At 38.0% G+C, this 24913-nt stretch overlaps 1 protein-coding gene across 7 annotated transcripts in view; it reads right to left on the bottom strand.

Moving 5' to 3' along the window:
* Nucleotides 1-24913, bottom strand: part of TMEM131 (transmembrane protein 131) — a 175139-nt gene that overhangs the window by 117063 nt on the left and 33163 nt on the right. For all 7 annotated transcript variants that reach the window (XM_036453908.2, XM_036453910.2, XM_045587252.1 and 4 more), the window contains exon 2: nt 8953-9014. In XM_036453908.2, the coding sequence (XP_036309801.1) occupies nt 8953-9014 (62 nt within the window). The remainder of the gene's footprint in view (nt 1-8952; nt 9015-24913) is intronic.

Raw genomic sequence — 24913 nt, 5'->3', positions numbered from 1 at the left:
TGGAGGAGCAGGGCCAGCAAGTAGGTGGTGCCAAGCTGCCAGCCAAGGCAAGTGCGAGCAGGGCCCCCTTGATCACCCCGCAGGTTGCCCTGTAGAGGGAGGCGACTGGTGGGGGGTGGGGCCAGTGAGTGAGTGGCCCCAGGCCAGCCAAGGTGAATGTGAGCAGAGGCCCCAATTACCACTTTGATTACCCTACAGATTGGCCCTAATTGCCGGCTAGGCCTAGGGACCCTATCTGTGCACAAATTTTGTGCACTGGCCCTATAGTTTTACAATAAATACGCATTGTTATTTTTTAAAATATATTTTATTGATTTTTTTACAGAGAGGAAGGGAGAGGGACAGAGAGCTAGAAACATTGATGAGAGACAAACATCAACCAGCTGCCTCCTGCACACCCCTTACTGAGGATGTGCCCGCAACCAATGTACATGCCCTTGACTGTAATCGAACCTGGGACCTTTCAGTCTGCAGACCGAAGCTCTATCCATTGAGCCAAACTGGTTTCAGCAAAGTATGCATTATTTTAAAAAGAACTTTAAAAGAAAATAATATTTGAGTGAAAAAAAAAAATAATAAACTATTGGAACACACAGAAACATGGATGAATATCAAAATAATTATGCTGACTCAGATCCCCCTAAAGTATATGCTGTGTGATTCCTTTTATATAAAGTGATTTAAAACATAAACTAACTGGCAGTGACAGAAAGCAGGTCAGTGGTTGCCTAGAGATGGAGTGTGAGTGGACAGATCACCACAGGCCACGAGTAAACTTTCGAGGGTGATGGGTATGTTCATCATCTTGACTGTAGTGAAGGTTTCACAGGGGTATAAATACGTCAAACTTTTCAAATTGTACACCAAGTGACCACTGTTAAGTGTGACACTTCTCTGTATGTCACTTCAGAGAAATGTAACCTAACAATTGTAGAAGAGCAAACCTGGTTCCCATTTGAAGTTGATAGAAAGGAGATTCAGGAAATGTATCACCCATATATACTTTATTGGGGGGTAAGGGGGAGAAGGAACCTTTAGGAAGATAATCTACCCAAAAAGATTAGTCATGAAGAATTACAAATGAGGAAGCTGTCTTGTGAAAGATAAGTAGGTACTCAAGGAAAAGGAACTGTGGAAATAAGGTTAGAAAAGTAGCAAGTAAATGTTGTTTCTGAAGTATAATCACAAAGTAGAAAAATAATTATTTAACTATAATGAAGAGTAAAAATCTCAGGACATGTCAACAACACACCCTAAGTACTGAGAGAAAGGGAGAGGTCACAACAGACACTATTTATTTTAAGAAAATCTGAGAAATAAAGGTTTAAATATATATACCTGAAAATTAAGCCTCTAAATCAAGAGGAAAAACAAAAAGGAAAGCATAAAAATTAGATGGTTGGGATTAAACACAAATATAGTATGATTAAATGAGATCAACTTGTCTATTTAAAAAAGACAAAAGGATTATATCAAGAGAGGAGGAGAAATAGCAAGTCAGGTAGAGTCATACATTAATAACCTTACATCTTAAGTAAAACTTTTGATAAATCAAGAGCAAAAAGAAAAAATAAATAAAGAAAATGGAGAAAAGAATATTGTGACTGAAATGTAAGCAAAGGACAAGAACCTAAGACCTTCTGATGTACAGGACAATGCTCCAACCAACTGAGCCACACTGGCCTGGCCAATGTCTTGATATTTTTGATGGTTACAACAGAGGTGGCTACACTACTGGAATCTAGAGAGCAGAAGCCAGGAACACTGACAAATACTCTACACTGCCCAGGCCAGTCTTCTTCCTTCCTCCCCCACTCCACCCAACAAAGAACTTACCTGGTCCAAAATGTAAGTATTGACGAGCCTGAAAACCCTACTATAACCTTAAGAAATAGAATTAATTTAGAATTTTCATTTGTAAACTCCATGCATTATAAACCAAAGTATGTGACTGTCACATTTATATCTCTAGTAAACTTTGCAGTTCCTAACATATTGAAGCATAGAGAATTATATTTTACAGATAAGGAAACTAAGCCTCTGAATCAGGGGTGTCGAACTCAATCAGAGAAGGGGCCAAAATCTAAAATCCAGCCTAAATCGCGGGCCAAATGGTTTACTGAACAGTCATAAACTGACAATGTTAACCAGAAATGTGAATTTAAAATGAGTGAACAATCTTTTCCTTAACAGTGCTGTTAACCAACTCACATGCTATCAAGCAAAACAGTAATATTGGTATCAAGCAAAACAGTAATATTGGTATGTACCTAAAATGCTCATTGTTTTGTTTTCTGGCTAGATGTCTGACACCGTTTTCCCCGGATCAATGAGTCAATGTTTGGTTTTATTTCTTGGGCTGTAGCAACCCGCAAAACAGCATGGAGGTTGTCATCGGTAATGCGTGATCTGTGCTTGTTTTTGTTCAGATTCATTATTGAAAACATCTGTTCACAAAGATAAGTGCTCCCGAACATGGATAGAATATGGGCAGCATGAAGTCGGAGCTCTGGCATTGAGTCAGGGGGCAGTAGAGGGTAGAAGTCCTCAATTTCAACATCCTGAAACCTTGATTTCAGGCCACTGTCAGACTGAAGCTCGATTATCTCCATCTGAAGGTGATGGGGCACATTGTTGACATCAACTGTAAAAGGATTGGCAAAGATGTCAAAGCCTGAGTGCTGTGTTCTAAAGTCAGAGAAGCGCCGCTCAAATTCACTTAGTAAACGGCTAACTTTGGTAGCCAGCCGACTGCAAGGAAAAGTACCAGAAATAGTGGTTAAGATACTCAAACAAACGGGAAAGTGGGCAAGATTGTCCTGTTCCAGTTGGGACTTCTATAGTTGAAGTTTACGCTGGAATGCTGTGATCATGTCAGACATCTTCGTGATGACTTGTTTGCGTCCCTGCAGCTTCAGATTCAGTTGGGCGAGATGCTCGCATATGTCACACATCATAGCAAAATCACATAGCCAGGTGGGATCCGACAGTTCAGGCAAGGGCTTTCCTTTACTTTCCATGAAAAGAGCAATTTGTTCTCTGAGCTCAAAAAATCTTTTGAGGACTGCGCTCTTGCTCAGCCATCTTACTTCTGTGTGGTATGGCACGTCTCCATGCTCTGCACCCACCTCCTGTAAAAACTGCTGGAACTGGCGATGATTCAGGCCACGTGCCCGTATAAAGTTAATAGTTTTAATGACTGTGGTCATTATGTCATTCATGTCCAGAACTTTTCCACACATAGCCTCTTGGTGGATAATGCAATGATAAGTAATCAAGGGTGTGTGGCAGTGACTTTTTTGCATTCTTTCCTTCATTAGTCCAACCAAACCTTTCTTTTCTCCGCACATTGAAGGTGCGCCATCGGTAGTTAGCCCCACCAACTTTTCCCAGGGTAATTTAAAATTATTTATAGATTTCTCCACAGCCTCAAATATATCTCTACCAGTCGTCGTCCCATGCATGGCAGCTACATCCAAAAGTTCCTCAGTGACAGAGAGGTCGGTCTTCGTAGCACGTATAAAGATGGACAGCTGCGCTGTATCAGTGTTGTCTGTGCTTTCATCGATAGCAAGTGAAAAAGCGAGATAACTGCATGCCTGTTCGGCCAGCTGTGATGATAGATTTCCTGAGAGTTCTTGAACTCTATCTGCAATGGTGTTTCTTGACAAACTGACATTTTGAAAACTCTGTATCTGGTCTGGACATACTTGCTCACACACTTTTAGCATGCATTGTTTCAAAAAGGCACCCTCTGAAAAACACCTTGAAGTACGGGCAATTTCTTCAGCCACTATAAAGCTTGCTTTCACTGCAGCATCATTTTTCGCTGTAGCCTTTGTAAACATTTGCTGCTGTGATTGTAGTTTGCCTTTTAGTTCTTTAACAATTTTATGCTTTTCTTCCAAAGTATATTTGCCATACTTAACATTATGTTTGGTGTCAAAATGACGACGTATATTGTACTCTTTCATCACCGACACTGTCTCATAACACAATATACACACTGGTTTGCCTTCTCTAAGCACAAACATGTATTCATTTTCCCATTTGTCATTAAATTGTCTGCCTTCACCGTCAACTTTTCTTTTCCTGGACATTTTGGGATCAATATTGGCAGTAAAAGATGTAGTTTATTGGAAATCTGCGTTAGAAGGAAAAAGTTGAAAACTGCACAGGGATAGCTTGATTTGGCAGATGGAGTGGAGAAAAAAAAAGTCAGTCAATAAATGCCTGGCTGGGTACAGATATCAGATTCTGTTGTGATTTTTATGCCTGCACTTTATGCCAGGAACTGGCAGCTTCTGCTGTGTATTTTTTATGCCCGCACACTCACTCTCTCCTCTGCTCTGCCACCCGCACAACCACATCGGATGCCGGACTATAGGTCATGCCTCCTGAATCTCGCGTGACTTGTTTTCTATGCGCATGCGTAATAGATAGCAAGTACGGCGGCCGGCGAGGCGGCCGGCGAGATCACAAGCCTCCTATGTCACTGTGTGTCATTGTGATGGAACGCAGCGGAGTGCAGTGATGACAGCGCGGTGCGGGCCACATTGCAAGGCCTGGCGGGCCGGATTTGGCCCGCGGGCCTTGTGTTTGACATGTGTGCTCTGAATGATTCAAATTACTGGCCAAAGAGCAAATGGTATGAGTCAAAACTCAAATCCTATAATCTTATCTATTATTACATAGTTATTATAAATAGTTATTACGCATCTTACACAGGGATAAGACTATATGTGCCCAAATACTGACTTCTTTTAGCCTTACATAAGCTGAAGTTGGCCATATTATTGCTAACAAATTTGATTTAATGTGATCATCATTTTATGCTATACAACTGTTGAACAGAAAGAAAAATTCAACTAAATGAAATTTGCTACAGAATTAGGCAAACAAGGCTAGTTGTGTACAAGGCACAAGTTATGTGCCAGCCTAGATATTAAGGTCTCGATAGTAAAGGTGGGGCGTGGACACAGGTCAGTGATACCAGGGACCATGCTGGGCAGTATATTAGTGTCACACACTGTGCAGCTTTCCCCAGAGCCAAGTTTCCATGCAGATGACCAGATTTTTTTTTTTGCCACCTTCAGATATAAAATGACATACTTCAAGGCATGGGGTAGAGGTAGAGGAAGAAGATTAAGAAAATTAAACTTGCTTAAGAAAGCTAAACTTGTGCTCTTGCCTCTCATCAATACTCACCTCCATCCCCCAAAAGGTTCTTTGTAAATAATCTCATCACTGAAAACAGGTAAAGTGCCTGTGAGGCAGTTGTTGAAAGTTTTAACTCACAAAATGGGTCTTCCTAACTTTTTAAAACAATTGTTTTGCTTCATGTGTTTGCCTATGTGTATTTTTAATGTAATTTTTATTGAGATAATTGTAGATTCACACATAGCTATAAGAACCAAAATAATAGAAAGCTACATTTTACCCAGTTTCCTGTAATGCAAACATTCTGCAAAGGCTATCACGTAAGATCACAACCAGAATACTGACAATGACAACGACACAATTACATACCCCAATTGTACTTGTACTCATCTAAGTATATGCGTGTCTATTAACTCTCACACGTCTATGTTCATGAATCCTCCACCATAGTCACGATTCAGAACATTCCATCACCACAAGGAGCCTGGGTGCTACCCTTTACAACCCACCTTCTGCTTTCCCCTCCCCCAAGCTCCAGCAACCACTACTCTGTTTTTCATACCAAAATGTATCATCTCAAAACTGTCATGTACAGTAGAATCATACAAGTGGAATCTTGGGATTGGCTTTGTTTACTCAGTGTAATTTCTGGTGATTCACTCAGGTTGCTGCATGTGGCAAGAAATGCTCCTCTTTTTACTGCTAAGCAGGTGTTCCAGGGTATGGATGCTCCAAATCTTGTTTAACTAGTCACTCACTGACACCTGGGTTGTTTGCAGTTTTTTACTGTCAACATTAATAAAAGAGAAACATGCAAATTGACCATACCTCTGCTACGCCCACCAGCCACATGCACCAGCCAATCAGGAGAAAGTATGCAAATTAACCCAAGCAAGATGGCTGAGGCCCCAGAGTGAGAAGGAGGCTTGGGTTTTTTTGGCAATGGAGGAAGCCAAGCTTTCTGCCTGCTCTGGCCTCCACTCAAGGCTACAAAGTTTCAATTATAAAAGATAAATAAATCCCAACAAAAATGGTGGCAGTCATGGAACTGGAGAAAGCAGGAGGCTTGAGTTTCCCTAGCAATGGAGGAAGCCAAGCTTCTGCAGTCCTGGCCTGCCCTGACCTCCGCTCAATGCTACAAAGTTTCAATTATAGAAGATAAATAAATCCCAGATACCAGGATCTCCACTTGGGTCGCCGGGGGACATGATTAGCCTGCAAACCACCACAGGCCTCTCCTCCAGGCCACCCCACATCCTAAGGGAATTCCCGCTCTGATCAGAGACACCCGTCAGGGCAAACCAGCCACCTGTGCAACAAGCCTCTGTCCTATCTAATAAAAGAGTGATATGCAAATTGACCATCACTCCAACACACAAGATGTTATCAAATATGGCTGCCCCCATGTGGACACAAGTTGGCCGCCACAAGATGGTCTGCAAGGGAGGGCAGCTGTGGGTGATCAAGCCGAGAGGGGAGAGCAGTTGGGGGGCACCAGGCGGGCAGAGGAGGGAGATTGGGGGTGAATGGGCCTACAGGGAAGGGCAGTTAGGGGCAATCACGCTGGCAGGCAGAAGCGTTTAAGGGTAATCAGGCAGAAAAGCAGGTGAGCAGTTGTGAGCCAGCAGTCCTGGATTGTGAGAGGGATGTCCGACTGCCCGTTTGGGATTGGGCCTAAACGTGCAGTTGGATATCCCTCGAGGGGTCACAGATTTGAGAGGGTGCAGGCTGGGCTGAGGGACATACCCCCTTCCTCATGCACAATTTCATGCACAGGGTCCCTACTTACAAATAAAGCTCTATGAAGATATCTTGTTGTGAATATAAATTTCCTATTCTCTGGGAGAATGCACTAGAGTATAAGGTTATTTCACAGAGTAACCACATGTTTAGTTTTTTAAGAAATTGCCAAACCATTTTCCAGAGTGGTGTACAGGTACAGTCCCACTAGCAATACATGATGCTCCAGTTTCTCTCCATCCTGGCTAGCACTTAGTGTTGTCACTATTTTGTGTGTGTGGTTTGGATTTGCATTTTCCTGATGGATAATGTTAAATAGCTTCCCATACCCTTTTTGTTGTTTTTATTTTCTTTTCAGTAAAATGTCTGCTCACATCTTTTGCCAGCTCCTAATTAGATTTTTAAAATTATTATGGAGTTTTGAGAGTTCTTTATATATTCTAAAAACTAGGTTCTTTGTCCCTTAGTCCACAGCCTGACTTTTTACCTACTTCAGATGGTCTTTTGCAGAGCAAGTTTTTAATTCATCAGTTTTTCTTTTACAGAGATTGCACTTCTATGATAACTCTTTGGTGTCAAGAACCCTGCTTTTATCACAACTACAGAAAATCCTTTTTTTCAGCAATATTTGTCATGTTTTTAGTTATAAAGAAGTAAACAAATACATTATGGGCAGTACAGCATAATACAAAGACTAATAATCACACTCAATCCCACTACCATAAAGTCCTAGATCTTGGGCAACTTTCCTAATCTAAAACTTGGAATTCTTTAAATACAAAATGAACAAAATATTATCAATTATGCTGCCAAATAACATGGTATTAAAAACAAATGCTATCGCCAAAACCGGTTTGGCTCAGTGGTAGAGCGTCGGTCTGCGGACTGAAGGGTCCCGGGTTCGATTCCGGTGAGGGGCATGTACGTTGGTTGCGGGCACATCCCCAGTAGGGGGTGTGCAAGAGGCGGCTGGTCGATGTTTCTCTCTCATCAACGTTTCCAACTCTCTGTCTCTCTCCCTTCCTCTCTGTAAAAATCAATAAAATATATTTAAAAAAAAAACAAACAAAAAAACAAATGCTATCATGATAAGGTGGTAAAACAAACATAGAATATAAATGAAGTTTGGAGTGGGGGGCAGGAAACACACCAGCCACAAAAACCAGAGAACTGGTTAAGACAGCTTTTATTGTTCCTTTCAGCTCTGAAATTCTAGAACTGATTTTAGCTCTGAACACTACAGCAGGCTTCATGATAATATCTAAACTGGAACTGAAAGACAGGATTTTATCAGATTACTTTTTCTAATTTTATGTAAAATATATTTAAAGATGGATTTAAGATGGCAAGTGGAAGGATGACATAGATGTAAATCTATAGAACTTACACCCTTTTGAGAAGTTCTTGTCCAGATAAATATTTGGGAGGCCAACACTGAGTTCAGTGTTTCACTCACTTGTTCCATACTCGTGGAGGTGACACGGATTCCACTGCTCCTAATCGGACTCACTCCCTACACCTCATGGAAATATTTAATTTAAAAGATAATTCCTACAACTCAGGAGTAGTTGTTTTTTAATTATTATTACCAACTAGAATCCCAGTGTGCAAATTTGTGCATGGGTGGGGGTCTCTCGGCCTGGCCAGCCAGAGGGAGGGTTCATGGAAGGTTGACCTGCTGCCCTCCGCCCCGTATCGGGACGTAGGGGGAGGGGCCATGGAAGTTTGGGGGGGGGGGGAGCACAGAAGGTTGGCCAGTGGGGGGTGCGGGGATGGAGAGAGAGATGGGACATGGGAGGTTGGCTGTAGGAGCACACTGACCACCAGGGGGAAGCTCCTGCGTTGAGCGTCTGCCCCCTGGTGGTCAGTGCGTGTCATATCAACTGGCCAATGGTCATTCGGCTGTTAACTGTCACTTAAGCTTTTATGTATATAGGTGATTCTACTGCCCTTTCCCCACATAAAGCTCATAAAATATATTTCACAGAAGGCAGTTACATATTTAAAAGAAAAGTAGTATCATTTAAGGCTTGACACTGAGATATTCTTTACCTGTAGTAGACCTCCATCGTCAAAACGCAGTACTTCTATTATGCTCTCTGACTGAATAAATGCTGTGAAAAAAACAAAACATACTATCATTTAAAGAAACATTAATTTTACTTAAAATATTTTTATCTTAAAGTTCACTGCTACAGTTTTTATATTTTAAAAATAAACTGCTTGATGGTGATAGTTAAGAGGAAAATATGACTAATACTTCAGGGTTTTAGCAACAATAGAATGCTTTAAAATAAAATAACACAACAATTAGAAACTAGTTTTAAACAAACTACAGGCTGTGTAAACGACTTGCAAAATATCTATTCCTACTATACTGCCAGAAAGCACAAAATAGTCATATTTGACTAATGCAGCTGATTATTTACACTGATAGATTACTAGAAATAAAACAAACACCTAGCAAAGATCACTACAAGATTGTATTTCCCCCCAAAATGGTAAGTTGACATTTTATATCTGCTCTTTTAAAGGGATGATATGACTTGGGATCAACAGTCAAAACAGACCTGGTAGGGGTGGGTGAGGAAAATGGCAAAAAGATTATTCTGTTCCAAGAAACCGAGCACAATGCAAAGCCAAGACAGAAAGCTAACACACCTTTACCACACAACACAGCAGTTATGTTCCTAGATATTCACCCAACTGATTTGAAAATATATGTCCATAAAAATCTGCATGCAATTCCTTACAGCAGCTTTATTCATCAGCACAACTGGGCACAATCAAGATGTCCTTCTACAGGTAACAGACACACTATACAAAGAACTACTAGTTGGTGACAAAAAGTAAAAGAAAAGGCTACATACATACTGTATGATTCCAAGTATATGACATTTTGGGAAAGGAAACACTATAGAAATGGTAAAAAGATCAGTGGTTGGTAGGGGTTTGGGGAGAGAACAAAAGGCTGAAAAAGTGAAGCATAGCAAGTTTTTTCTGGGCAGTGAAACTCCAGTACCCTACATGACATTATAATGTAGACACTGCAGTTGTCAAACCAAAACTCTACAGCACAAACAGTAAACCTAATGTGTGCAATTAAAAAAAATATTCAGGACATGGCTTGTGTGGCTCAGTTAATTGGAGTGTTGTCCCGTTCACCAAAAAGTAGCAGGTTCGATTCCTGATAAGGGCACATACCCAGGTTTCAGGTTCAGTACCCAGTCATACTAAAGGCAACTGATCGATGTTCTCTTATCTTTCTCTCTCACCCTCTCAAAAATCAATAAAAACATATTCTTGGGTGAGGATTTTTAAAAAATCATTTAGGAGATCAAGGGATCCCATAATGGAATGCAGAAGGTAACAAAACAATTTAACGATATTACAAATGTATGAAATCAACTCACTAATGGGGGCAGGATGAGGAAAGATGATAATATAAATAACTTGGAAATTAGTGGAATCTGTTAGGCTACAAGCAAAAGAAACTACATAAGCACTGTACTCTAGCTGATAAAGTTAGTTCCCACAGGGGTTTGTGTTAATAATTCTGATGCTGATACATGCATACTGGAATTGAACAATTAAGTACATGGAAGATAGTGGGAGTTAAATTTCTTACTGTTCGTATAAGAGTTTACACAAAAGCAAAGGAAGGCTAGAATAATCTATGTAGTAATGGATTAGAGTTGGCAACATCAGTATGTTCAGCATGATATAATTACATACAGAAATAAATGGATGTGTATATGTGCAGGTTAGTGTACACACATAAATTTCCTTGCTGTCAGTTGAGGAGGCCTAGAAGTAACTCTATCCTAGTAGCAAAGAGCACACTTAGCACCCAGGTCTTGGTTTCTAATACCATCCTCCAAAAAAAGGAATCAGGGTTTCCTAGAGAGGTGGCTGAATCTAGGGCTAAGGCAGGAAAAATACAGGATAAAACTGGAGCATCTTGTTTTGCCAGAAAGTGAGAAAGTGCTAAAAACCAAAAACCCTACATTAATGGGAATATGTCATAGGAACAGAAAGAGTTCCCAAATGGCCAAAGCTAAAACAACTTGAACAGTAAAATAAAGTAGTATTAGATTATAACCCAAAATATAAAATATCTATGAGTCCATACTGCTATAAATAAATGAGTGAATAAATACATAAGTGAGGGAGAAGAGACAAAACTCCTAGACAGAAGAATTCTTAATAATTTACACAGAAACTAGATGGTGGAGTGTAACTCCCCACTCTTTAAGCCTGGGATACACACTGTGATTTCCTTCCAAATAAAACAATATAGAAAAGAAGAAAAAATAGTAAATTCACAATGGAGAACATTACACAATTTCCACAGTGAAAGTTCATGGCTGATAGTATATAACCTTGATATGACTTATAATAAAAATAGCATTTATATATCTGTGGTCTTCCTTCCAAAATTACTTAGCCACAGTCTCATTGTGAGAAAAACAACAGACAAATCTCACTGAGAGACATTCTACAAAGTACCTGACTAGTACTCCAGAAAATTGTCACGGTCACAAAAAAACAAGAAATGTCTGAGAAACTGTCACAGACAGAGGAGCCTCAGGGGACATAACTACTAAATGTAATGGGTATCTTGGATAGGATCCTACAAAGAAAAAGGAAATTAAGAAAAAGCTAAGGAATCAGAAAACATGGGCGCTTCACTTAATAATAATGTATGAATACTGGTTCATTAATTGTAATAAGTACACATTAAGGGAAGTGTTAATTATAGGGAAAACTGGGTGAGAATTTATACAGAAACTCTGTACTATCTTTGAAATTTTACATAAAACTTGGATTGTTCTAAAATAAAAATTTAATTTTTAAAAAGCACAAAACAATGGAATTTCAGTTGGCTCCTCCTTGTTGATCTTTGGGCATTCAGGGAAGAAACTTGCTGTCTAATCCCATATACCTGGCATATGGCTAAAGCTGAAAGTCAAGCAGTAGAATTAGATATTAGCTAATTAGATTACTTTACATAATTAAGTGGTGTTTTCCTGCCTTCGAGCATCACTTTCCTGTTAATCTGAGTAATCACATATTGATTTTACTTTGGGAAACCCATCACCTCCATTGCTGTGTTTCTCTTTAACCACACTGCCAACCTGTTGGTAAAATTTCCCAGGGCTGAGAGACCAGAGAAAGAGGCTGACAAGTCCATCATTACATCGAGTTTATTAAGGTGGTCTCACTTCTAGGAATGTATCCCAAGAAACTAGAAACACCAATCAGAAAGAATATATGCACCCCTATGTTCACAGCAGCACAATTCACCATAGCTAAGATTTGGAAACAGCCTAAGTGCCCAACAGCAGATGAATGGATTAGAAAACTGTGGTACATCTACATAACGGATTACTATTGTACATTAAGGAATTCTTACCATTTGCAACAGCAATGGATGGATCTGGAGAGCATTATGCTAAGTGAAATAAGTCAGGTAGAGAAAGAAAAAGATCACACAATCTCACTCATTTGTGGAATATAATAAACAACAAACTGATGAACAAAAACAGATCCAGAGACAAAGAAGCATAGATCAGACCATCAAACCCAGAGGGAAGGTAGAGAAGGATGAGGGGAAGGGGAAGAGATCAATCAAAGGACTTGTATGCATGCATATGTCTAACCAATGGCCACAGACAACAGGGGATGAGGGCATCGGTGGGGGGCGGATGGGGAGTAATGGGGAGATAAGGAAACATATGTAATACCTTAATCAATAAACAAATTTTAAAAATAAAATAGTTTATTAAGGTAACTTACATATGAGGAGTGCCTTGAGTGGACAAGAGAACATGGATATCCTCTGCCTCTAAGTTATATAGAACAGGGCAGGATGCATAGGGGTACAGGAGGAAGATCAGCTCCAGGTAAGGAAAATTCACCTTGGGAGCTTGCCTTGGGCAGCAGGGAGATCAGTTTCTGAGGGGATGGATTTGGGGGAAGTGAAGTCTGTTCTGGGTCCAGCAGCGGTCACATCCTAGAACAGTCTCTTCTCCATGCAACCTATTCTACTCCTGCTCATTCCCCACCAGTTTTTAGTATACAGAGAACATTCAATGAATATTAAGTGCATGAATGAAATCCCACCTTTTTGCTCAGGTGTAAGTTGGTATTAACTGGTGCAAATGACCTTTTTCTGGTTGTTGTCTCTAGTCCTAGCTTGTAGATGGATTTCAAACTTAGGTCAGAGCTAATGACGCCAAAGGAATTACTGACATAGAGTACATTTGGAGTGCAAAGAACATCTCTCCACTGATAAGCTGTTCAGAAGAAAGGACTGTGAGTATGAAGTTCTGCCCAGTTCACCCATTCCTCAGCCCTTTCCTCACCTGTTAACATAAACTGAAATTTCAGATGATCTAGAAAGTATATTTTTGTTATACACCTATTGAAGACAGATTTATTGATGTAAGAAGAACAAAGAAACTAATAAGAATTAATTGGCTAGCCAGATGCTCTCATGTAGGAGATAAAAAGTAGGAGTTCCTAGTTAGAAACTTTCTGTTTACTTAATAGAGAAAACCAAGAAGAAAGTACTGGAAGCATACAGTATTTGGTGGCTGCTATTATTGCATAAATTGCCATCATCAAACTAGAAGTTCAGACTATCTTATCTTTATCTAATTGACCTTTTTAAAACCCAGACTAAAGAAAGGCCATGACTTGGAAGGGCCCCCAAATCCTGTGTCAAAGAGCCACCTTGCCTGAAATCCGTTTCTCATGGCTGGTGAATTCTCCTTCAAGTGTCAATCTAAAAGCCACCCCAGAGAGACCTCCTGTAACTGTTTCAAGCATTTCCCTGCTATTGTCTCTCGTATGCCCTATTTTATCACAATCTGTAACTAGTTCCTGGTTAGCTTATTTTGCCATCTATGCCTAGGACAAAGTGTGAAAGATGAAAGATAGGGAATACTGGTTAAAATAATGGCATTACTATTTCAAAATGAATTATCATTAATGACATTAATATAACTTTCATAGTTATACTTGCTCAGGATCTTGTTTCAGCAAAATGCTCAATAATAAAAATTTTTAAACATTTTGGACTAGTTTTGTATGGACCCCTCTATCTATAAAGATACTTTATGATTGAAACTTTATTCCTTCCCTTACTAGTTTTTTTATCTGAAAGATGTAATTTACATTTAACTTATCTACTTCCCACATTAAAGGTACAAAGGGATTTATGAAAGAAACTCAATAAGTGTAATTACTGAAATTCTCCAAATTTTAATAAAGTATTATAAGGAATATAAAGGAATGACAAAATACGTCCCATACACAGGAAAAAATGAAATAAACAGAAACTGTCGCTCTGGAAGACCAGATGTAGCTCTTACTAAAAATATTAAATAAGCTATTTTAAGTTTGTTAATAAATAAATAATAAAAGGAAAAAAAATAAAGAGAATGATGGTTTCACCAAATAGAAATACCAATGAAGAGAAGGAAATTAGAAAAAGGATACCAATAGATATTTGGAAATTAAAAGTACATAACTGAAGTAAAAAATGCACCAAAGGAACTCAACAGCATATTTCAATAATGTGTAGGAAAGAACCAGCAAACGTGAAAATGGGTGAGATTATTTGATGAGAAATAAAAATGAAGAAAAATGAACAAAGCCTCAGTGACCTCTATGAGATACTATCGAGAATACCACCAACAATTGCACAATTGGTGTCCCAGAAGAAAAGGAAGGAGAAGAGGCAGGAAAAATATTTGAAGAGGAAGTCGTATTAATCTGAATAAAACTATTATAAATTAAGGTGTTAATTGCTATGCCCAGGACAATCATTAAAAAAAAAATTAACAAAAATGTTACTAGAGACATTTCATAATGACAAAGAGATCAATCTATCAAAAGATATAGCAATTATAAATATATATGCACATAAAACAAGAGAGCTCCAAAATACAAGCGGCAACTGACAGAAATGTTAAGAAGAAATTCAACAAAAATACCTGAAGAATTCAATATCCGGCCTTCAAAAATGAATAGAAAAACTAGGCAAAGTATCAACAATGAAATTACAATAAACCCAAACAACACTAGGAACCAATTAGATCTAACATCATCAATAGAACACTCCAACAATACAATATACGTTCTATTAAGTGTACACGAAACGTTTTCCAAGACAGACAATATGTTAGGTTATAAAACAAGTCCCAAAAACTTTAAAGGGATGAGGTCATACAAACCATGTTCTCCAACCACAATAGAGTAAAATTACAAATCAGTAGAAAGAAAAAATATTTATTAAAAACAATAATCAATGTGTCAAATAAGAAACTGCTGGTGGGAATGCAGACTAGTGCAGCCACTGTGGAACACAGTATGGCGTTTCCTCAAAAAATTAAAAGTGGAACTCCCATTTGACCCAGTAATCTCACTTCTAGAAATATATCCCAAGAAACTAGAAACATCAAATCAGAAAAAATATATGTACCCCTATGTTTATAGCAACATAATATACAATAGCTAAGATTTGGAAACAGCCTAAATGCTGATCAGCAGATGAATGGATCAGAAAACTTTGGTACCGTGTTTCCCCAAAAATAAGATATCCTCCGAAAATAAGACCTAGCGCATGGAAAGATAAGACATCCCCTGAAAATAAGACCTAGCGCAACTTTGGGCAAAAAAATTAATATAAGACACTGTCTTATTTTCGGGAAACAGGGTATATCTACACAATGGAATACTATGTTGCTATAAAAAAAAAAAAAAAGGAATTCTTACCATTTGCAACAGCATGGATGGACCTGGAGAGCATTATGCTAAATGAAATAAGCCAGTCAGCTAAAGATAAATACCACATGATCTCACTCTTTTATGGATAATAAAGAACATTACAAAACTGTTGAACAAAGATAGAGGCAAAGAAGCATCAAACAAACTGTCAAACTACATGGGAAGGTAGGGGAGGTTTTGGGGGCAGGGGGGTGGGGGGTGGGGTGAGAGAAGAGATCAACCAAAGGACTTGTATGCGTGCATATAAGCACAACCAACAGACTCAAGACACAGGGGGCGGGGGTTGGGGAGGCTGGGGGGAGGTCAGTGGGGGGAAAAAAGAGACATATGTAATACCTTAAACAATAAAATTTTTAAAAAATCAGAAGGAAAATTAGAAAATATTTTGTAGTAAAAACAAAACCACATATAACTTATAAGATGTAGGGAAAGAAGTGTTAGGAGAAAATTTTTAGCTGTATATGCTTATATTAAAAAGAAACAAGCCTAGTCAGTTTGGCTCAGTGTATACAGCATTGGCTTGAAGACTCAAGGGTCACAGGGTCGATTCCGGTCAAGGGCACATGCCCAGGTTGTGAGCTCAGATCCTAGTAGAGGTGTGCAGGAGGCAGCCAATCTATGATTCCCTCTCATCATTGATGTTTCTAACTCTCTCTTCCTCTCCCTTCCTCTTTGAATCAATAAAAATATATTTTAAAAATGAAAAAGAAACAAATATCTCAAATAACCTAACCTATAATTTTAAGAAACTAGAAAAAGAGCAAACTAAACCCAAAGTAAGTAGAAAAAAAGAATATAATACAAATTAAAGTGGAAATAAAATTGAGAACAGAAAATAAAAAAAAATTAATAAAGCAAAAAACTGGTTCCTTGAAAACATCAACAAAATTAACAAACTTTTTAGGTAAGCTGAAAATCGTTCATGAATGAAATAGGGAACTAATCTTACAGAGATAAAAAAGGGTTTACCAGCCTTATAGGAGTAAATGGGTAAGAGGATAACTAGGAAAAGTGTACGCCAATAAGTCAGACTAGATGAAAAGGACAAATAACCAGAAACACAGAAACTACTGAAATTAACTCAAGAATAAATAGAAAATCTGAATAGACCTATAACATGATTAGTAAATTAGTGACCTCATATCTGCCCATAAAGCAGGGGTGGGGAATGTCTGGCCCTCAAGCCAAATAGGCCTGTGAAATCATTTGCTCTGGCCCTGCCAAGGCATTAGCGGCGAGTTAAACGTTTGACCAAATATAGCAGGCTGATTTTTAAGTTGATACTTTTGCATGGCTCTCAAATGATGCTATAGTTATCCAAATGGCCCTTGGCAGAAAGAAGGTTCCTCACCCCGGCCATAAAAAGAAGCCTAGAGACAGATGGCTTCATTGGTGAATTCTATCAAATATTTTAAAAAGGACTAACACCAAAGCCTTACAAACTCTTATAAAGAGTAATGGAGAAGGAAACACTTCCCAACTTATTCTATGAGGCCCTAATAATGATATCAAACTCAGATAAAGTTATCACAAGAAAAGGAAATTACAGACCCATATTCCATATAATAAAAGCCTAATATGCAAATTGTTTAACCTCCTCTCGCTATGACATGCGCTGACCACCAGGAGGCAGATGACATGAAAACCCAAAGGAATCTATGGAAAACACCAAAACTAGAATAAGTAAATTCAGCAAAGTAGTAGGATATAAAAATCAACACACAAAAATCAGTAACAGTTTTATATACTAACATGTGGAAACCAAAATTAAACCCAAACACCATTTACAATCAACACACAATAAAATAAAATATTTAGGTATACATTTAACAAAAATATGCACAGGATCTGTATGCTAAAAATTACAAAATGATTCTAAAAAAAAAGACCTAAATAAACAAACATACATACTGGAGTAATCAACATAGTATAAATTTCAATCCTACCCAAATTAATACACAGATTTAATGCAATTCCTATCAACAGAACAAGCTCATTCTAAAATTTACAGAGAAAAGCACTCTAACGTAGCTGAAATAATCTTTCGAAATAATAAAGTGAAAAAAATACGTAGTCTACCTTATTATATGGCTGGAGTACTCCAGGCAGTGTAGTACAGGGAGGCATATACGCACAGATCAGTGAGATAGAGCCCAGATAGAACTGAAGCACACAGATAAGCCAGGCTGATTTCAAAGGTACGGAAGCGAGGAAGGGCAGACAGTCTTATCAACAAATGGTGCTAGAGCAATTGGACATCCATGATTTAAAAAAAAAAGCCAAACATTTTAGTATCTTGCAACCATTTGTTTTGCTTTTGATAAGCATAAGTATGAAATACAATGTCCCATCAGATAATTTGCTGATTATAAAGATAACACTTTTTGTTGCTAATCTTACCCAGGTAAAGATTTCCACTGATTTTTAGACAGAGGGAAAGAAGAGAGAAAAGAGAAGAAAGAGAGAAGGGACCAGAGGAAGGGAGGGGGGAAGAGAGGAAAGGGAAGAGCTATAGAATTTCTCTCAAGGGAGTCCACCACTTAAGTGTACTGCAGAGGATCAAGGCTGTAAAATGCCATTCGAGAAAGACTCGTAGATTGGCTGCCTCCGGCACGCACTCTGCAGTAGCTGGGGTTGGAACTGGCACATAGCCTTCGATGGAGAATGGAACCCAAGACCCTTTGGTGGAGGGGCCGACACTACAACCATTGAGCATGCAGGCCAGGGCAACAGAACACTTTAAAAAAAAAAAATCCAATCTTTGTTTTAACTCATGTGGTTGTGATCTATATTCTGATCAAACAGTTTATGGGTGCAAATTAAAATTTCAAATTTCTTTCAAGGAGCTCCTACAGATAACACTTACATCACACTCCATAAGAGGTTAAGGGAAAAAAAGAATTAAAATTTGGAAAATTTTCTTGGGCATAGTATTAATAATTGTGGTGCAAACAAATTATATTAAAAATTTGAGGAAATGTTATAATTAGAAGAGATAAAGGACATTTCTTCAATAATAATGTAAACTATATTATTTTTACTATTAAACATGACTTTTGTAAATACGTGATTAATTTTATTCACTATCATTAATAGCTTTTTCCCTAAGTTTATAAAAAATAAAATTGTCCAACAGCATTAATTTAAAATGAAGTTAGATGTTCAAACAAATGTGAAACATTTACAAAGAGAAAATAAAAGACTCCAAATTTGACAGGTTCCAAACAATAACAAAAAACACAAGAATCCTATTGTGCCTAAGTATGTTCTACTTAAATATAAATTTTAGCATTACTATAACTTTTGATTTATTACTTATTTTTAAGTTTACTTATATAGTTCATAATAATTACATGAACATAAAAATGTAGTTACATATATTTTCTTTCTAGTACAGCAATTTTCAATCTTTTTCATCTCGTGATATACAAACTAATAATTACTAAAATTGTGAGGCACACCAAGAAGTATATATTTTTTACCAATCTGACAAAAAAAAAAATGTATAATTTTGATTCACTCACAACAGCTATTGTTGTATTGGCTGGTTTTTTTTATTTTTTTATTTGACAATCTAAGGAAAAGAGGTCAGTGCCCCTAAGTCAGGTAATACATGTCTAAAAAATTTTCGTGGCACCTCAGTTGAAAATCACTGCTTTAGTAACTAGGCATAAATCTTAATTATACCTCATCTGTCCTGGTTTGCTTCAAAGCTCTAGGGATACCATTTTTGGCATTAACCTCTGACTATAAATAGAATGTACCAGCTAACTCATTCCTAGGGAGAGGTAGGGTTACTTTACCGTCTCATTGTGGGGTGAGTCAATTACAAACCTCAAGTTAAGACAAGAAGCAAGTTACCTCTTTAGACATCAGAAAAAACGTGAAGTGCTAAAACTTCTACTACAAACCGATATACATTTATTCTGCCGATTGGTATGGCTATCAAGTATGCTGACAAGTGAGGAAGAAATTTTCAAAATTAAGCCTCTAAAACACAGCTAGCTAACAACAGAGTAAGTACTCTGGTAGTCATTTTAAAAAAAGAAAACTTATAGGACCTACTGCACATAGGCACAGTGCTTGGGGTTGAGGCTGGGCGGGCACTGCCTGTCCTCAAGTAGCTCACAAAACTAAGATGGGACACAAATGAAGTCCTGGGCTCAGGTGCACTGACACCACCAAATCCAGCTCCAAGAGGCTGCAAATGCTTCCAAGGGTAACCATGATTTAACATTTCCATGAAGTGATCAAGGCTACAGCAACTCTATTTTCTTAGAGTATACACAGTATATTCTGGTTTTACTTCTTAACTAGCCTTTTTTTTTTTTTTTTTTTTTTTTTTTACAGCTTATAGCAGCCTGCTCCAGGAGAGAAGAGCTGCTTGGCACCAGCTGTGTCAGGTGTCCCCTGTAAATCTACAAATTCCCCTTCAGCTCCTCTTCCCTTCACTCATGGGAGATGGCATGTCCACAACCCCTCCCCCTAATCTATTCTGCTTTTCCTCTCCATCCTTATAAAAACCTCTGCCTGCACTGAGATATTAAGATGGGTTTGAGGACTGCAAAAAGTCCATCTTCTTGAGATGCCAGCAACTCAAATAAAGCTCATTCCTTAGTACCAGCACCTGTCTCACTAGATTGGCTTGCGAGTTTGACTTTCGTTGCAGCAGGCAGCGGAGCCTGGGTTCAGTTACACAAGCAGCAGTTACATGAGAAAGGCAAGCAAGAGTCAGAGGGATGTGCATTACTACCAGAAAGCCCCGGGCAAAAGCATTAGAGGTGTGAGAAATGATGGTACTCTCAGAAAATAAAGGTCAGGTAGTAGTTCTGAAATTTAGGGAGCACTGAGAAGAATTAGAGAAGCTGAAGAGGGAAGTAGAGGCTGAGCCATACCCCATGCCAGGCTATCTCATGGAAGTTATGTGATCCCCCCCCACCCTTTTGTACCGTGTTTCCCTGAAAATAAGACCTAGCGCATGGAAAAATAAGACATCCCCTGAAAATAAGATCTAGCGCATCTTTGGGAGCAAAAATTAATATGAGACTGTCTTATTTTCAGGGAAACAGGGTAGTAACATGACCCAGGTCACATCAGCTGGTAAATGGCAAGTCAAGATGAAAGCTCACGTCTGTTTTTCTACAAAGTTCAAGATCAAGCTGCCTCTCAACAATCCTCCATACTTTGGTAGTGGGGGAAGTGTCATGCAACAAGATTTGGCTGCTTGAAAGAAGAAAAATCCCATGCTGAACTAGTATAATAACTAGCCCTTAAACAGGTCATTAAAACAGCAATTCTCAATGTAGTGTCCTTGGATTCGAGCACTGAGCCTCTAGAGTTCTTGTAAGTCCTTGAGCATCTGGTTTCTGGCACAATGAAATGTTCCAGAATCACCTGGAGTTTCCTGTCTATGTTCTAGATGGTTTCCTGAAACAACTTAAAAGAAGTAAAATCAATTCTATACAAATATTTCAATATTAAAGAAAATACTTCCCAATTTATTTTGAGGCCAACATTATTCTGGCACCAGAAAAAGACAAAAATATATTTAAGAAAAAAAACAAAATAATATTGAAACCAATATGCCTTAACATAGATACAAGAATGCTTAACAATGCCTTACCAAATTGAGTTCAGCAATAAAGAACAAATGAATTAATATGTGGAAATGAGAATACAAAAATGCAAGGTTGATTTAATTTTTAAAATGTATTGCACTATATTGGTACTTATTTAAAAATATACTAACCATACTAAAAACAATAATAAAAACAAAACAAAAAAACACTATATATAACTATCTCTACAGATACAGATAAAGCATTTGACAAATTCCCAATTCATGATGGAAATTACCAGTCAGCTAAGAATAGAAAGGAACTTCTTCAACAGGAGGATAATAATCTATAAAAATCCTACAATTAATAATAATGAAAGACTGAAAGCTTTCCCCCTAAAATTGAGAACAAGGCAAGGATTACCATTGTTGCCACTTTTATTCAACAATAGAGCTCCAATGCACAAAATTCGTGCAAGGGGGTAAGGCCCTGCGGCCACAGCGGCTGCCTCTACCTCAGCCCCTGCTGCCAAGGCTTCATCCAGAAGGCAGGCTAGCAGGTCATCCGGAAGGTTATCCAGTCTAATTAGCATATTGCACTTTCATTATTTTAGATTATTCTAGAAGTTTTAGCCACTGAGGCAAGAAAAAAGGAACAAAAGGCATACAGACTGGAAAGAAAGGTATAAAACTGTTTTTATTCACACACGATTTATGTCTGTAGAAAATCCTGATGAACCTACCCAAAAAAGGACATTTTTAGAATTAGTAAGTAAATTAAGACTGCAGGAATACCCTGTCAATACATAAACATCAATTATACTTCTATGTGTTAAAAATTGAAAATTAAAAAATAAAAATAAATAAAAATACCATTTCATTTATAGTAGCATTCAAAAACATGAGACAAATTTAATAACTTTAACAAAATATGCACAATACTTATATACTGACAGACTCAATGTTGTTGATATGAATTCTCTCCAAACTGATCTATACACTTAAAGATTCAAAATCCCAGCAGCCTTTTAAAAAAATTGACAACTTAAGTCTGAAATTTATATGGAAATGCAAATAAACTAAAACAGCTAATCCAATTTTTTTTTTAAAAAAAGGAAGTTGGAGAATTTACACTGCCTCTTAAAGACTTCTATGTAAATCTATGGCATAGAATTGGAAATCCAGAACCAGAAATACATATACTATTAAGGTTAAATGATTTTCACTAAGATACAGAGCAGTTCAGTAGGGGAAAGGAAGTCTTCATAAATAGTGCTGGAACAGCTAAATATCCATATGCAAGTAATAAATATTTATTCCTACCTCATACCATACACAAAAATAAGGTGAATTACAGACCTAAATATAACAGCTAAAACTACAATATTCTAGAGAAACACATGGGAGGAATCATTGTGAATTTGTGGTAGGCAAAAATTATTTTAAGATTCAAATAGCATAGAACCATAAATAAAAATGTTGAAAATTTAGACTTCTTTAAAATGTAAAATAATTGCTCTCAAAAAAACACTGTTAAAAAAGCAACCTGAGCAATATGGTTCAGTGGTTAGAGCGCTGGCCTGTGGTGAGTTCGATTCAGGTCAAGGCACAATACTTGGTCGAAGACTCGGTCCCTGGTTGGTGGGGCAAATGTGGGAGGCAATCAATGTCTCTCTCTCACATCAATGTTTCTCTCTCTGGCTCTCCTCTCCCTTCCATTCTCTTTAAAAATCAATGGAAACAAATATAACTGGGTGAGGGTTAACAATAAATAAATGAATGAATGAATAAATAAATAAATAAGCAAGCCAGCCATAAATTTGGAAAAAATACTAGCAATATATATCTGATAAAAGAATCACATGCAGAGTATTAAAAAACTTACAAAAGTTAATGTGACAAACAGCTCAATAAAAATTGTGCTAAAGAAAAAAAAAATTGTGCTAAAGATTTAACTAGAAATTTTATAAAAGGAGATCTATAAGTAGCCTATAACCACATGAAAAGGTACCCATATCATTAGCCATTAGGCAAAAGCAAATGACAACCATAATGAAACACCAGTACACATCCACAAAAATGCAAGGATGTACATGCAAGAACAACTAGAACACTCATACACTGCTGGTGATGTTTTGGCAGTTGTTTATAAAGGTAATCTTAGTAAACTGCCATCAGTCCCACTCCTAGATAACTTACTTACCAGAAAAAGACTTTCACTTGAATGTTCATTAATCCTTAATTGTAAAAGACCATAACTTGAAACAACCCAAACATTCATCAACAGTTAAATACAGAAATTGTAGTATCCTATATAATAATCTGATCCTATATAAAAAAAGGATAATATGCAAATTGACCACATGGCAGAACAACCTGTCACTATGATGTGCACTGACCACCAGGGGGCAGATGCTCAATGGAAGAGCTGCCCCATGGTGGTCAGTGCACTCCCACAGGAGGAGCACTGCTCAGCCAGAAGCTGGGCTGATGGCTTGGTGAGCACAGTGGCTGGAGCTCAGCGGCTGTGGAGGGAGCCTCTTTGGCAGCTAAGGATGTCCAACTGCCAGGGCCTAAGCCAGTCGGATATTCCCCAAGGGCTCCCGGAATGCAATAGGGCGCAGGCCAGGCTGAAGGGCCCCACTCTGAAGGGCCCCACTCCCGTCCCCTCAAGTGCACGAATGTCGTGCAATGAGCCTCTAGTATCCATATAAAAGATCACTACTCAACAATAAAAAGAAACTAAGTTCTATATATGCAACATGGATGAATCACAAAAGCATTGTGCAAAGTGAAACAAACCAGGCATAAAAGACTGCACACAGTATGACTCCATTTATTTTTAATTTTACAAAAGAATGAAACTAGATCACCAACTTACACCATGCACAAAAATAAACTCAAAATGGATACAGGACTTAAACATCAGACGGGAAACCATAAAAATACTAGAAGCATCCACAGGCAACAAAATCTCAGACGTATGCCAAAAGAACTTCTTCACTGATACTGCCCCTAGGGCAATGGAAGCTAAAGAGAAAATAAACAAATGGGACTACATCAAAATAAAAAGCTTTTTTACAGCAAAAGAAACCATCAGCAAAACAACAAGAAAGCCCACTGTGTAGGAGAACATATTTGCAAATGTTACCACTGATAAAGGTTTAATCTCCAACATCTACAAACAGCTTATACAACTAAATAAAGGGAAGATGAATGATCCAATTAAAAAATGGGCAATGGACCTAAATAGAATATTTTCAAAAGAAGACAGAAGGAAGGCCAAAAGGCACATGAAAACATGCTCAAAGTCACTAATTATCCAAGAGATGCAAATCAAAACAACAATGCGGTACCATCTCACACCTGTCAGAATGGCCAACATCAACAAATCAACAAACGACAAGTGTTGGCGAGGTTGTGGAGAAAAAGGAACCCTCGTGCACTGCTGGTGGGAATGCAGACTGGTGCAACCACTGTGGAGAACAGTGTGGAGTTTCCTCAAAAAACTGAAAATGGAACTCCCATTTGACCCAGTAATCCCATTCCTAGGAATATATCCCAAGAAACTAAAAACACCAATCAGAAAGGATATATGCACCCCTATGTTCATAGCAGCACAATCTACAATAGCTAGAATCTGGAAACAGCCTAGGTGCC

Source organism: Pipistrellus kuhlii, unplaced genomic scaffold (genome assembly GCF_014108245.1).
Source record: "Pipistrellus kuhlii isolate mPipKuh1 unplaced genomic scaffold, mPipKuh1.p scaffold_m20_p_27, whole genome shotgun sequence".
NCBI lineage: Eukaryota > Metazoa > Chordata > Mammalia > Chiroptera > Vespertilionidae > Pipistrellus > Pipistrellus kuhlii.
Note: the sequence above shows the minus strand (reverse complement) of the source record. Positions and strands in the feature narration are given on the sequence as shown.